Here is a 13852-nt window from a genome sequence, read left to right on the forward strand (position 1 = left end):
ATTTGCCCCTAAGGCTACAGGTGCCCTAAAAAAGCCTAGTCAAGCCAGGAGTGACCTGTTAGGATGGAGGAGTGGAATGAGACCCAGGGGAAAACTAGTAGTTTTGAGGCTCACACTGAGGCCTGTTGGTAGCCTTCCCTAAACACCATTTGATAGTAAGATCAAGGCATGGCAGATGAGTGAACTAGAGAGAGAGGCCATAGTGTATGAGCCAGACAGGAGTTGCAGTTTCACTGAGAGGCATCATGGTTGCCCCAGCAGTTGCAATCTGGTACACAGGGGTTTAGATCCCCCCGCCGAAAATAGTGGGCCAGATCTAAGTTAGTTCACTTGAGGAGGTAAACTAACTTAGACTGGAAATGGGTTAACCCAATATTTCGAATGCCTGCATACATTTGGAGTGCGGGGCTGGGGCTGGGGCTGGGAAGGCCCAGCTCCTCAATACAGCTGTGTTCCTTCTACCTCCTCAACCATGACCAGGCTATTTTTAGCCCCCAAGTCCCCCATCCCCAGGTGGACAGCACCCCCTGAAGACCCTCAAGCCCCCCCAATCCCACCAACCCCACACCAGACCCATCAAACATCACTGTGGACCTTCTACTCCCCTCCTTCCCAATCCTGTGTGTCCTCCCACTCCAAATTATTTACACCAGATTCCCCATGTGGCTCCTGGGGCGGTGAATGCCTGTACATGCCAATCCCTGTCTCCATTCATATGACTTTAAGTATCATGAATGTAGACCAGGTGTGGTGAATGGCTGTATGCACCCAATAATAATAATAATTAGAAGCAGAACAACAACAATGCTGTCCCCACTAGCCAGGGTCATAGGGAACTCACAATGAAAATGAAAGCTGTCCTTCATTGGAAAACTGAAAAATGGGCGATATTGAGACCATCACTTGTTTTCACCTGGGGACAAATGTCCTCCTCAGATGCAGAAGCCCTCATTTGTACAGGGTGATACTGTTGTGCTTTCCTGTCTCAGAGAGGTCAAGCCCTGCAACCTTTTTGCATACACTGTAAGCACAAATGAAGCCTGAGTGGAGTTTTTCTTTTTGAAAACTTCACCCTATGTGTTTTTCAGATAGCTTGTTCACCTGTTAAAATGTTTTTCAGTATAAAAAAATGGTAATAGGAAGGCTTATTAGGCTGATATGTGACCCCATGTACCAGTGACCTGGTAACAGGATTATATCATTTGTAAAATCTCACATGTCTAATCAAGGAAGAACAACAGCAGTTATTTATTATGTCAGCTGCTTTACATTCCCCAACATTACACTGTTCAACTTTATTTTTGAACAGGGCCTATTAAAGGTTGCCATAGACAATGCCAGAGCTCAAGAGAAACAAGTCCAACTGGAAAAGACAGAGCTGAAGATGGAGTTGTTCAGGGAACGAGAACTGAGGGAAACTCTTGAAAAACAGTTGGCTGTGGAACAGAAGAACAGAGGTATTTCACAAACACTTAGACTCTTTTGTAAGCACACATAACCTCTTTGTAATTTATTTACCCGGGAAAGCTCATTTCTGATGCAACATCTGGTTTTGAATAGAACCCTTCTCTCTACCTCATTTTATAGCCACTCTGACTGCAATTTAGGAAGTTAGTAGCTTGCCTGATCCTGCATAATAACTGATCAGGATTTGAACCCAGACCTTCCCTTTTCTCAGCTTTTAGCTGGAAGCTCTTTTGTCATAACATGTCATGAAGATGTAAAGACAGTCATATACTTATTCATAACACATTTGAAATTATGGAATCATGTTGTTAGATATAAAACCAAACTTTGACCAATTTTGGCTTTTAGCAGGAGGTGCATTCTGTTAATTCAAACTCAGCCTTTATTAATTTTTGTTTATCATCACCAGTTTTTAGCATTATTATTTTTGTTTTTATGTGACTAAATAATAACAACAATTGGAATAATATTTAGGAGATCAGACAGTTCAGCATTCATAAAGTCCAAGTTAATACTAATAATATTATTGGTTAATTCTTTATTATAGCATAACAACAACAATTTGAACTTTATGAGTACTAAACTATCTAATATTGTAAGCACCTCATAAGATGCACAACTTTGGGCAACCCAGAAGTAATAAGATATAACAATATTGAATAGTTTATCCATACTAGGCTACCTATTTGTTCATAGAAGGGCTTGCTATGAATCTGAATTAGGGTAAAAGGAACAGCAATTCAGGTGCTGACTTTAAACCACTATAAAGGATATGCATGCATCAGATGCCTTTTTTCCAATTTCATTTTAGCTCTTTTATTTGACATTGTAAACAATAACTATAAATGTCAGGCACTTAAAAATGATTTTTCATGAACTGTTTGCATTTTGAGAGTATTCTTCTAGGTTTACTACTCTGTTTTTCTGCATTTATCATTGCATTGTTATTTAATTACATTGTATGGGGCAGTTAACCTCTTGTGCTCACAGGATGTTCAACATGGATCATCACAAGTCATCTATATTTTTGGCATGCTAGATGTATAATTCTGTTCTTAGGGTAGTTTAATTGTTTGACAAAATAGCTAAGCAAGAAATGTCTGTGTAGAAGCTTGAACTGAGGACACTTGGATTCATAATCAGTGGTATTATATCCTAAGTATGGTTACATTATTAAGTAGCACTATAACCCTATTTAATGCCTCTACCCACTAGAGGGCATGACTGTTACACTATAAATTTCCCTTCTAAACAGAGGCAAGGATTTCTGAGGCTGATATCTTTTACTGGACCAACTGTGTAGTTGGGATAGTTAAAGCAGCTTTCAACTGCAAGAGATTTAAGAACTTGTCTAACTTCATCCCAACTACACAGTTGGTCCAATAAAACATATCACCCTAAGAGATCCTTGCTTCTCACATAATTTCTTGATCACCACAGCTACATGACTCTCACACTACCTTTTAAACAGATGAGAATGAATCATTAAACATAATAACTATTAATAATTCCCACAGATGTTCACTGAATCTTCACTAAAACTATACCTGACCTATTTAATTCGGTATGATTATATCAATAATACCTTATAAACAACTTGCTTGTGGATTTCAAGTAGTCTTTACAATACTGCACAATTCTGTGCTTCACAACATGCCCACAACACAATGGGTAGTATGCCTGTTTCACAGACAAGCAAACTGAGGTACAGCAGTGGGGTTAAGATTACAGACTGAGAAGGATCACTTGATAATCCCTGCTTTTCTGTGGGATACTGAGGTAACTGGCTGTTGTATCATCAATACTGCATATTGTGTCTTTCTGATTTGTACCACTAGTGATGACATTAAAGCTGGTAGGACAGTTAGAGCAAGGAGGTTTGAGATTTGGCACTTAAGTGGTACACGTGATAAAGTAAAATAATGATGGCAATTGCCTCCCCTAGAGGCCATATTTATATAAAAAGATGATAGGTGATGGGCTGGCTGTTCTTGAAGATAAACAGAATCAAGGAGGTGAAAAGAATAAAGTGGAAAGGTATGATTATTTTAAGAACACATTTCTCGCTAGAAGGGAATATAAAAATCCCTGCATGCTATTCTAATGATCATTTTCCATGGAAACAATCATCATTTCCAAAAGGACACTGCACAAACATTAATGGGAGCATTAGTGAAGGGAGAGAAGGCCCATAAGATCATTCTCAGGATGTGACTCAGTATGAATGTTTGAGAATTCTAGCAATATACTTAAAACTTGGAACATAAACTGTTCTTCATATACAGCTTGTATTCCTTTATATGAATCCAGTTTTGGGTAACCAATCCAAATAGCTACCCATAATAGGTCATATAAATTCAGCAGAAATCTCTGTTTGTTTAGTCTATGTTTATCTGAATATTTCAGGCATTTTAGGCAACAGCAGTTAACTGTCACTGTATTTACTACAACAGTGTTTTTTTCTTTATCTTATTTACTGTACCTTTTCCTTCTAATATGCATATCTTACAATTAGTGACTGGTGTCTGATCAGGTAGTAAAAGCAGGATAATATTTCTTTTGTGGGCAGCTACATAATAAGGGTTTGCTAATTCTGTCTCTGACTGCCATAGTCACATCTACAAAGTGTCAGCCATGATGACATTTTAATTCAAAAGCAACATATGTTTGCTTCTCATTTATTAAAGTCACTAGCAAAGTACTTATCATGAAAAACATTGAAGTGACTCAAGATGCATTTAGTTTATAATTTATAGAAGATGATAAATTTACTCTTATTTACTAATTCACTGATGCATCAATAGTGTATACCAATACAGAGTGTGGTTGGTACTATGCAGAATGAAAGAATCCATGTCTTAGGCCCAAAGAACTTGCATACCATGCAGAGAGAACTGTTCAGACACAAAATGCATTGGATTGCCCCAAGAATGCCTTGATCTTAGAATATGGCTTTAAAAATGGCTTTAAAAATGGCTTTTACTTTTCAACAGCATTTCTTATTTGGTCATTTGGATTGTAGTAGGCTTTACAGAGAATGGGTTATTGGCAGAAATAAGAAGGTGTGAAACACCCATGTTACTCGCACAATAATTATGGGAAACTGAGGAAGGAACTCTTAGGTCAGGGGGAGGGAAACATGCTCACATGTTCTATAGCAGTTTACTTTGACTTGCTGTGATTTACAAAGGTCTGTTCACATTACTTTCACAGAATCATAGGATTGGAAGGGATCTCAAGGGTCCAGACCCCTATATGAATCCCAGAATGTTACTCCTAAAATGCTACCTCACTGCATCAGGGATCTAGATTCTGCAATAAGGCTCTCTAATCTCCGTGACACAAAAGTCATACAATCTATGGCTATAAGGTCTGGAGAAGCACATTGACAGCACGTAGAAATGAGGATTTATATTGAATTCTGTCCAAATAAGTGCCACCTGTGTGCTCCATTTTTGTCCTGGTCCTGCAAGCTCTTTGCAAGCAGAACTCTAGTTAAAACAGATCATTGTGTGTAGATGGAAAGCTTGCTAGATTGGAACCAGGACATTTAATTTTATAGCACACCTAATTCGTTTGTATATTTTTTGATACATCTTAGACAGCAATCTGATGTCTAGTCTGACAGGTGCTCCAGCATTGTTGTTGCTGCAAAGTTCAGGTAGCTTTATTGCAGGATTTAGAGAGAGTTTTATGTTATATACCTCCTTCTGGCTTGATAAAGAATGTGAGGGAATCAGTGGAGGAGAAAGGAGACAGAATAAAAAAAGAGCACAGCTAATAAGATTTGGTTAAAGAAATGTAAGTTGGGAAGGAGACTGGGCACCATAAAGAAAAATGGGGAAGGCAGCAGCAACATGGCTGAAAATGCAGAAAGTCTACAAAGGCTGGTGTCTTAAGCTGAAGAGTAAAGGATGTCACACTGCAAATTCCTATTCCCATATTTGCTTTTCTAAGCCTCCTCTTTAGCAGGCCTGAGGTGTAGCACCCAGGTGGAGTAGGGATACTGTGAACAATTACACCTCCCCCTTGTGGGAGAGAGACACACAGGCAAGCAGAGAATAACTTGTCACTGAGCACGCACCCGTTGTCTGCTCACGTGGACTTATTTCTGGAAGAGCAAGACAACCGAAAACAAAACTGCAAGAAATGAGAATATTCATGTGAGGTAATGCAAAAGGTAAAATTGATGACCAGATCCATGGTTGTGGAATTTTGGACTTCGTACACCTTTGCCTATATTTATCAGAGAATCATTTAAACAGTAGCTGAATATTACATATGGCTTCTAACAGTATAGAATAATTGTTAGAATAACCCAATGCAGTGGAAGCATGTCCTAACTACATATGGACAGTGATTCAGAGAATATGAAATATTGCAGATGTATCATTTCAGAAACCCATAAGTAGAACTAAACTTGACTATACTGATTTTCTTTTTCCCAGCAATAATTCAGAAAAGGTTAAAGAAAGAAAAGAAAGCAAAGAGGAAATTGCAGGAAGCACTTGAATTTGAGACTAAGCGTCGGGAACAAGCAGAACAGACACTGAAACAGGCGACTTCAACAGATAGTCTCAGGGTCCTAAATGGTAAGAAGCCACTTTTTGCCTGTGTGTTGTTAACCCCAAGTTTAAGTGCCAGACAGAGTTGATTGTATTGATGAAACGTATTTTTCTGCTGTAGCAGAAATAAGTTTTCTTTTTTTTGCTCCTTTTGATGATACTTCTCAATTCAATGTGATGCCATTTTATATAATATATGCACAAATTATTTAATTCAAATGAAATTAGAAAAACTTTACATTATTCACCTGAGAAGTTAATTTTTGGAGATTTCCCCCCCCGTCTCTGCTTAAAAATCTGTTGCTTATTAATCTTCCTATAGTCTACAAAAAAAGATTGTCTTGGCCTCCAGTCATTGTTCAACATTTTAAAAAGTGACAAAGGTTGATTGTATTGTAATTCAGCATTGGAGTAACAGGTTGTAAAAAGGGCTATAAGAATTGAATGAAATATGTGTCAGTCTTACCTTTCTGTGCTTCTAGACTCTCTGACCCCAGAGATAGAAGCTGACCGCAGCGGGGGCAGAACAGATGCTGAAAGGACAATACAAGGTAGGAATTTGCAAACGGCTATAAATCTAGATCTTGCTATATGAGTTTTTCCTCAGCTCTAGCCTGCTATTCAAGCATGTAGCCTACCATCTGGGCCACATCAAAACAAGTTCAAACAAGGTCAAGTTCATCTTGCTTGTTTATAAGAGAGAATTCATTCTGTGCTGATAGATTTTCTTTAAATTAATAGGTCATTTCTGTTTATATAAAGCAATTAAAGAGGAATAATTAATTTGAAACAATGTTGAACTGAATCATAGGCATACTGAATGTACCTTTTTCTGAATGTAACCTAAGATGTTGTTTCTTGAGGTACATTTGAAACACTATGAACCTATTAACCATACAAATAGCTTGACCTGTTAGATACTATTCAAGCCATGATGAGAACTTCATAGCTAATACTCAGTGGCTGTTACTGCAAGGTGTGTTTCAATAAGTGACTTGGAACATGAACGATAAATAAAACTGTTTATACCCCTCTTGGATTTTTCATTTGCCAAATGTTCCATATCCCATTATTTACATTTTAATAAACCAAATCTGCTGAGTAAATTTATACTTGGAATACTAAAGGGAGCCATATTACTTCCTCCGTGGAGCTAAATATATATATTACAAACACCAGGAAATTAGTAAAGAATACATTTTGAAGATAGCATTTATGTTATAATGTCTTCTCTAGTCAACAGGCTAACTCTACCTACATGAATACTAAACAGCAAAAACAGCATTTGTTTTCAATTGTAAATGAAGATGCATTTTTCAAAGGCAAGCCTAAAATGATTAGCTCCAGTAATCGCTCTCAATTGACTTTATTTTGCATTTTAAAGTCAATCATCTTAACGGTATCATTTGACATCTTTTGTGTGTTATTTAATCGCTTTTCCTAACTCCTAAAGAGTTGTTACTGGCATACCACAAAGGAGGCAGTGGCAATATATTCAAAAGTCAACAAGCTTCAAACTTATTAAACCTGTCTAAATAAATACAAAGAAGACAAATAGTCCTTACCAGAATGTAAGGACATGTACATTACATGTAAAAAACTACATTTAAAGATAGCTATGGTTGCAAAGTCAAGCATTCAAAATTTAGGAAATGCCAGAATTAGTTGCCTGTGCAAATTTAATTTGGCCCCTATGTATGTATCTTGTGTTTTATTATTTTATTTGTATATAATTTTTGCACTTCTTATTTGCATATTATATTTTTCTTAAAACCCTTGCCTTATTTAGTATTTAGGATAGACAGTGCTCACTTAATGAGCTGTTATCCAGTATTTTACCCAAATATATCTTCACACCTTCTTCACTATTGCATATTATTCAAGGCCTACCCTGGAGAAAATTCAATCTTCTAACATACTCATTCCAACTTTATTTGAACACTTTACATACATAAATTAGTTTTACTCATAACAAGTCTTATAAGGTGAGGAGCTGGTATTATCCTTGTTTTAGAGGTGGGAAAATGAGGCAAAAAGATTAAGGGCAAAAGTATAGACTGATTTTAGAAGTCCAGTTTGAGATGATTAGGTTCTAGTTTCTCAGGCTACTTGAACTTTTAGCACTTTATAGTAAGATGTAATTCTTACTAGCTTTTGGGAAACATTTATCTTTGTTTAGCCATTGAAGTGATACTCTCTCCTCCAGCAATTCCTTATGTACCTCCTTTCACTACACACATTCCACTTTCTGTAGCATATGAGGCCAAAATCCTAGAGGAAATATGCTCATTAACCATGCGTTCCTGGTTCATTCTTGGAGCACAGTCCTTTTCTGTGTGACAAAAATATTCCAGGTTAAGCCTATGCTTCCTCAACATTTCAGCAGGACATGTGTTGAGAACAGTTGTGAAACTCAGCACCATGGGGCACTGATAGATGTGCGCTCCCTGCTGTAACTCCCCAGCTGCCTGTGAGAGGGCTCCAATCCATCTGCTCCACCCTCCAGCTCAGGCTGGGCAAACCCCAAATGAAACTCCCCCCTCCTCCCTTCTCCCTTCTCCCCCTCCATTTTGCAGACAGCACTGGAGGCAGGGCTGGGCTACGTCAGCCTGGCCCTGCTTCCAGTGCGTGCTGACACAAGTTGACAAAGGCACTCTGCTTTGGAGTGCCTTCATCTGAAGTCTCATGTAATGAGGTTCTGGATTGTTGTGTGATCGGGCACTGTTAAAGCACTCTGCAGCTGTGCACTTCTGTAAAGGCACAGCTGTTAAGCACTTCAGGGGCCCAGTTGACAAACCATCACTTCTGTCAGCACCTACAGTGTCTTGTAGTTGCTGGGAAGAGCAACTGTGAGAAAAAATCCTTAGGCCCTGAAGCCCCCAGGATGGAGCATGTTCAGTGTAGATGAAATTTTCAGAAATTTTAGGTGTTAAACTCTATCAAGTCTCTCCTAAGTATCTAAAAACTGAACAATAGGAAAGGTTTATCAATTGGCCAAACCTGGATGTGTTCATGCCTGGATAGCAAAAAACAAACCTTCATAAGAAAGCAACCAGCATTCCTGCCAGAATTTTAGCTCCCTATTCCCAAGATTGACCTATGCTGGCTGAATTAAAATGAGTTAACATCTTTTTCAGATTGCTAGTTACTAGAAAATTTGCTCCAGGAGTGTACTTGGTAGCCATGTTGGTCTGAGACAAAAAGACAAGCAAAAAACTAGACCTCTTGGTTCCAAAATGATACTTCTTATTAGACCAACTGAAGGTATCATTTTGCAACAAAGAGTTCTAGTTTTTTTGTATGTGGAAAATTTGCAGAATTGTCTTGGTTTTTAATATCATGGTAATACATTTACTAGGGCAAATCTTATTCTTTTGGGCTATGCACATATTAGCGCATGAATAATATAGTTGTCTCTATCAGCAGTCATTACTCTTGTGAAATTTTGATATTGAATATGCTATTCAGGTGTATAGTTAGGCAAGCCAAAGGCAGGGAAGTGACATGATTCAGTGGAGAAACAAGAAAAAAGAATATGAATTGTGAAATACTGAGTATAATTGCCTTCATTTTAAATAAATTTAGGCCAAGAATTTAAACCCAAAATGATGTATCAAAATTATCAACTCTTCCAGAATAAGTTGATGGATGATTGTGTTAGTTAAAGAATGCTGTTGACATAAAAAAATTGCATTTAAAGCTGTATTGGGTCAACTGTACACTTGACTTTATATGGGTCTTTAATACAACAACTGGGTGGAAGCTATTAGTGAGAAGCTATTAAAATAGAGGGGAAAGGATATTTGTGGAAAAAAGAGCATACACCATTAAAATTGGCAGAGAAGATCAAGAGCTCTTGAAATGCCTTTTTAATTTATTTTTCAGTGCTGGCTAGATTTCAGGTTACTGAGATATCCTTAAAAGTTAAGATACCAATAAAGATATATTAAAATCCATGGGCCTCAACATGTTCATACTTTTCCTAACCCAAATATACATTAAAACATTCTTAACAACTGGTGTGAACACTGGTTTAATACATATTATTTCTTGTTTTTATTTTTGTTCTGTTTTAAAAATAATAAAGCAGAGTATCCTCTTCTCCATACATATTATAGGTTCCTTAGGTGCCCATGCCTAGCTCCCAGCCAGGTCTCCCAAGACCCCTCATCCCACACCACAAGGTACCATACAAACAAATGTTTGACGTTTATATACTGTTTTGCTATCAGGACTTCTGTTGAACAGTACAACAATTACAAGTACCTGCTCCCTATTTTTTATCCTTCCTTACAAAACCTTTCTTCTCTCCATTTGTTTTTCTTCTCTCTCTGCTTGTCTCTTTCTCCATATAACCTTCTATTTCTGTGTGTAATTTTTTCTTCCTCTCTTCACCAATAAATTTCTCATTTTCTATTTTATATCACCCAGGTTTTTCCTTTGCTCCCAACCCATTCACACACAGCCTCTTCACACCCTTTCTATTGTGCATTATGTAAATGTTCTGGATTCAAATTTTCTGATCTGTTTCCTATTATCTCTCTATGCTGCTCACAATAATACTTCTTTCTATCTTCCTACTCCCAAAGTATGCCCATTTTTTGTCCATTCACCCAAAGCTTTCCTGTATGTTGTTCTTTCCATCTACCCCCAAAACTGACATTTTTTTTTGTGCGTTCTCTATAGATTTCTGATTCTCTACTGACTATTCTATCATTTTCTCCCAGTCCACACTTCATTTGTAGCTGCAACATGCCATGCATCCTATGCCTGACTTTCATGCCTCACAAAGGCAGCACAGTTACTACTCTGGCAGCAATCCCTCTTCTTGCTGACCCTAGGCTCACTAATGAAGTTTTAGGTTTTTGAATGCCCAAAGCTTTTCAAACTTCTCCATTCCCCAAATCCCTCATCTGCCTCTGCTCACCCTCAGGTTTTTTTCCCACTTCTTAGTTTTTCAGTCACACCTTTCTTGCATTAATCCATCTCCTGACGTCTTACATGCTCCAAGTCCTCATCTGATCGCCAATCTAGACTTCATTTTCCATTTCCTTGTTTTGTACCTAACTAAAGCTATGCCTGCTTTGTGTCCCAGCAGGACAATGTTTTACCTCCATACAAACAAACATACTTCAAGTCCCTTCACTACCACTCAGAAGATTGATCCTATGCTTTTTTTTAGCTTGTTCTAGCAAACTGTTGTCTCCCCTCCCCTTCCTCTCTCTCTAACTCAGTTCTCCAACTTATCTGCAGTCTGATTTTGATAGGTTGAGGGAGTGGGCATAAGGTTGCTACTCATGCTCTCTTCTTATGTCAGAAGGAAAGCTATCCTGTGCTAGGATTGAGAGCTGGGTTTACTCAAAGCATCTATCCTGTTCTGTCTCTGCAGCTTCTCAGTGGTCCTCTTTCCGTTCCAGGGAATCAAGCAAAGTGTCTATCACCCTCATAGAGCTAAACTAGTGAGCAGTGGAAAGAGAGCAGGCAGCTGAAACCTAGCATATGCCTTAGTCACTCAGAGAATTAGCTACTGGGGGTGCTTACCAAGTGGTGAGGAAGTTGGGATTTAACTTTGTATATCGTATGTACTTAATATGCATTTTGCTGTTTAAGTACAGGGCAGAGACTTAGGGCAAGGGATCTGCTTGCAGCTGCCATTAGCACTAAGTGGTATTGCTTAGACAAACCCTCTGTCACTTGACTGAAAATGTGGGAATTTTTTTTATGTTAGCTGGTTTGAAACACTATTATTAGCAAGCATCCTGGTTTTCTCTGGTAACAAAAAACAACCCAATTTTCAGATTAAGAAAGTAACCCCAAATCCACATTTTTCCATGATTAAAATGAAACACCACTAATATATATATGTGGTGTTTCATTTTAATCATGGAAAAATGTGGATTTGGGGTTACTTTTTTTAATCTGAAAATTGGGGATTTTTTTTTTACCAGAGAAAACCAGGATCCCTGATTATTAGGCAAGTAGACACGTAGAATAATCTCAGTTTGTTGTAAGCCTTCACAAAATACTTGTGTTTGAAAGGTGTGTAGTTGACAGACCTATTCAACTTAAAGTAGTAAAAGAAACCTAAAAGAAATTATCCCCATCTTTGGCTCTTATATATACTACAGGCAGGCAACCAAGTGCACCATTTCTCACTGCTTTACAGGGGAGATCTGTCTGGGCAGTTCTGCATCCTGGGCAGTGGCAGGGGTGGGTCACCACTGCCAGCAGCAGTAGCAGTTGCTATTTTGTGTGGGCCCTCCAAATCAGTGCCTGGGGCTATGCCCTGCTCATCCCCTTTAGCTAGATTACTGGTCGACAATATTGGCTATGTCATAAAAAGTCATAAAAGAACATTTCAAAGGTAGAAAAAGTCAAGCTCTCCAAAGTTTTGAAATGCTAGAGTTAAGCATTGCCCTTTCATGACACTTTCAATCATCTAGTGCATATATATTATGACAGAGGTGACAAACCTGTACAGGCAACCTCTGTCTGCAGCCTGCAGCATATTGGGGTGTGGATAGAAAGCAGAGTGGCAGATGGGTCAGGGGAGCAGAAAGCAGAGCTTAGATGGGATATGGGAATGGGATAGGAGTGGCACTTGGAAAGGGTGCAGTGTTTAGTTTGTGGCATGTTTGCCAAAAAGGTTGCGCCCCATCTCCTTTCCTCCTCCCCTCCCACACACACTGCGTTATAGCATCATTTCATTAAGACATGTCCTTTGCTCACATCATCAGATGTTATTCTTTCCACAGCTTTCTTCCTCAATCAAGGTACTGGAGAGATGATGCTCACTGAATGAATAATTATTAATGTTTTGTTTTATCATGATTGTTCAATATATTGACTCATGCTTTATTTCATAATAATAAAACCTAAGTCTCATACAATAATAAGTTATATAGTTTCACCATTAGAGTCTAAAGTGCTCAGGAAGGAGATGAACTCTTTGGGTAGAGGTGATATTCTTTATTAGACCAACTAAATAGTTGCAAAAAAGTTGTTCTTTGCAAGCTTTTGGACACACATATCTTTCTTCAGGCAAAAAAAGAAATTGAGAATGGCAAGAGAAATTAAAGATGTTCAGAAGTCTCCCGTGTATAAAAAAAGCCAGTCTTTGGAAAGCTGTTCTGTGAGAATGCAAATGGAGAGGAGTTGCAGAGACAAAAGCAGGCTGGTTACCTGGAGTTATCAGATGGCAGACAGGCTGTAGAGGGCCATAAAATCGATGTTAATATTTAGTCCAGGCTGTTGAATTTGGCTTATTTTTTCTTCACTTTGTGAAGTTTCCATTTCAAATGACAAAATGCAGTATCTTCCATGTTTCAGAGATCCTGGCTGTAGTTGTATTGATCTAAGCACAAAGGCAGACAAACTCTTTGGGTGGAGGTAATATCTTTTATTAGAACAACTAAATACTAATGTGTGCCTGCCTTCCTTCCTTCTTTCCCTGTTTTTACTGATGGAGGACCTTACTTACAATATTTCCTAATATTTGAGTGTTTGATTTTGCAACTTTAATAGTGTTTTAATGTAATTCTATATGTAATTAAAAACAAAAAAAAGAAAACTGAAACAAATCCAGTCATAAGGCATGATTATGACCTTTTGAGCCATCAGTAAAGTTTGGACCTTTACCTCCACTGTATTGGTATATGAGCCCCATTTCCTCATCTATTCTCAGTTTCCCTTATCCAGCAACTTGTTACAATCTCTCTCTCCCTATACCTTCCATTTTTTTGCATAGCCAATTCTAGTTTCCCCTCTGCGCTCCAGTTCCTTGTCAGCTAGGTAGGTATTCCCTATGTGGTATTGCTTAG

At 38.2% G+C, this 13852-nt stretch overlaps 1 protein-coding gene across 7 annotated transcripts in view; it reads left to right on the top strand.

Moving 5' to 3' along the window:
• DACH1 (dachshund family transcription factor 1) overlaps window positions 1-13852 on the top strand; it is a 538134-nt gene that overhangs the window by 470879 nt on the left and 53403 nt on the right. For 6 of the 7 annotated variants that reach the window (XM_090024521.1, XM_090024531.1, XM_090024505.1 and 3 more), the window contains 3 exons: window positions 1310-1457; window positions 5916-6059; window positions 6515-6583. In XM_090024521.1, coding sequence (XP_089880647.1) covers window positions 1310-1457; window positions 5916-6059; window positions 6515-6583 — 361 coding nt within the window. Of the gene's footprint in view, window positions 1-1309; window positions 1458-5915; window positions 6060-6514; window positions 6584-10150; window positions 10217-13852 lie in introns of all 7 variants that reach the window. The other variant, XM_090024542.1, reaches the window with a different exon arrangement.

Source organism: Crocodylus siamensis, chromosome 1, assembly GCF_052110815.1.
Source record: "Crocodylus siamensis isolate JL-2025a chromosome 1, ASM5211081v1, whole genome shotgun sequence".
Classification (NCBI taxonomy): Eukaryota; Metazoa; Chordata; order Crocodylia; family Crocodylidae; genus Crocodylus; species Crocodylus siamensis.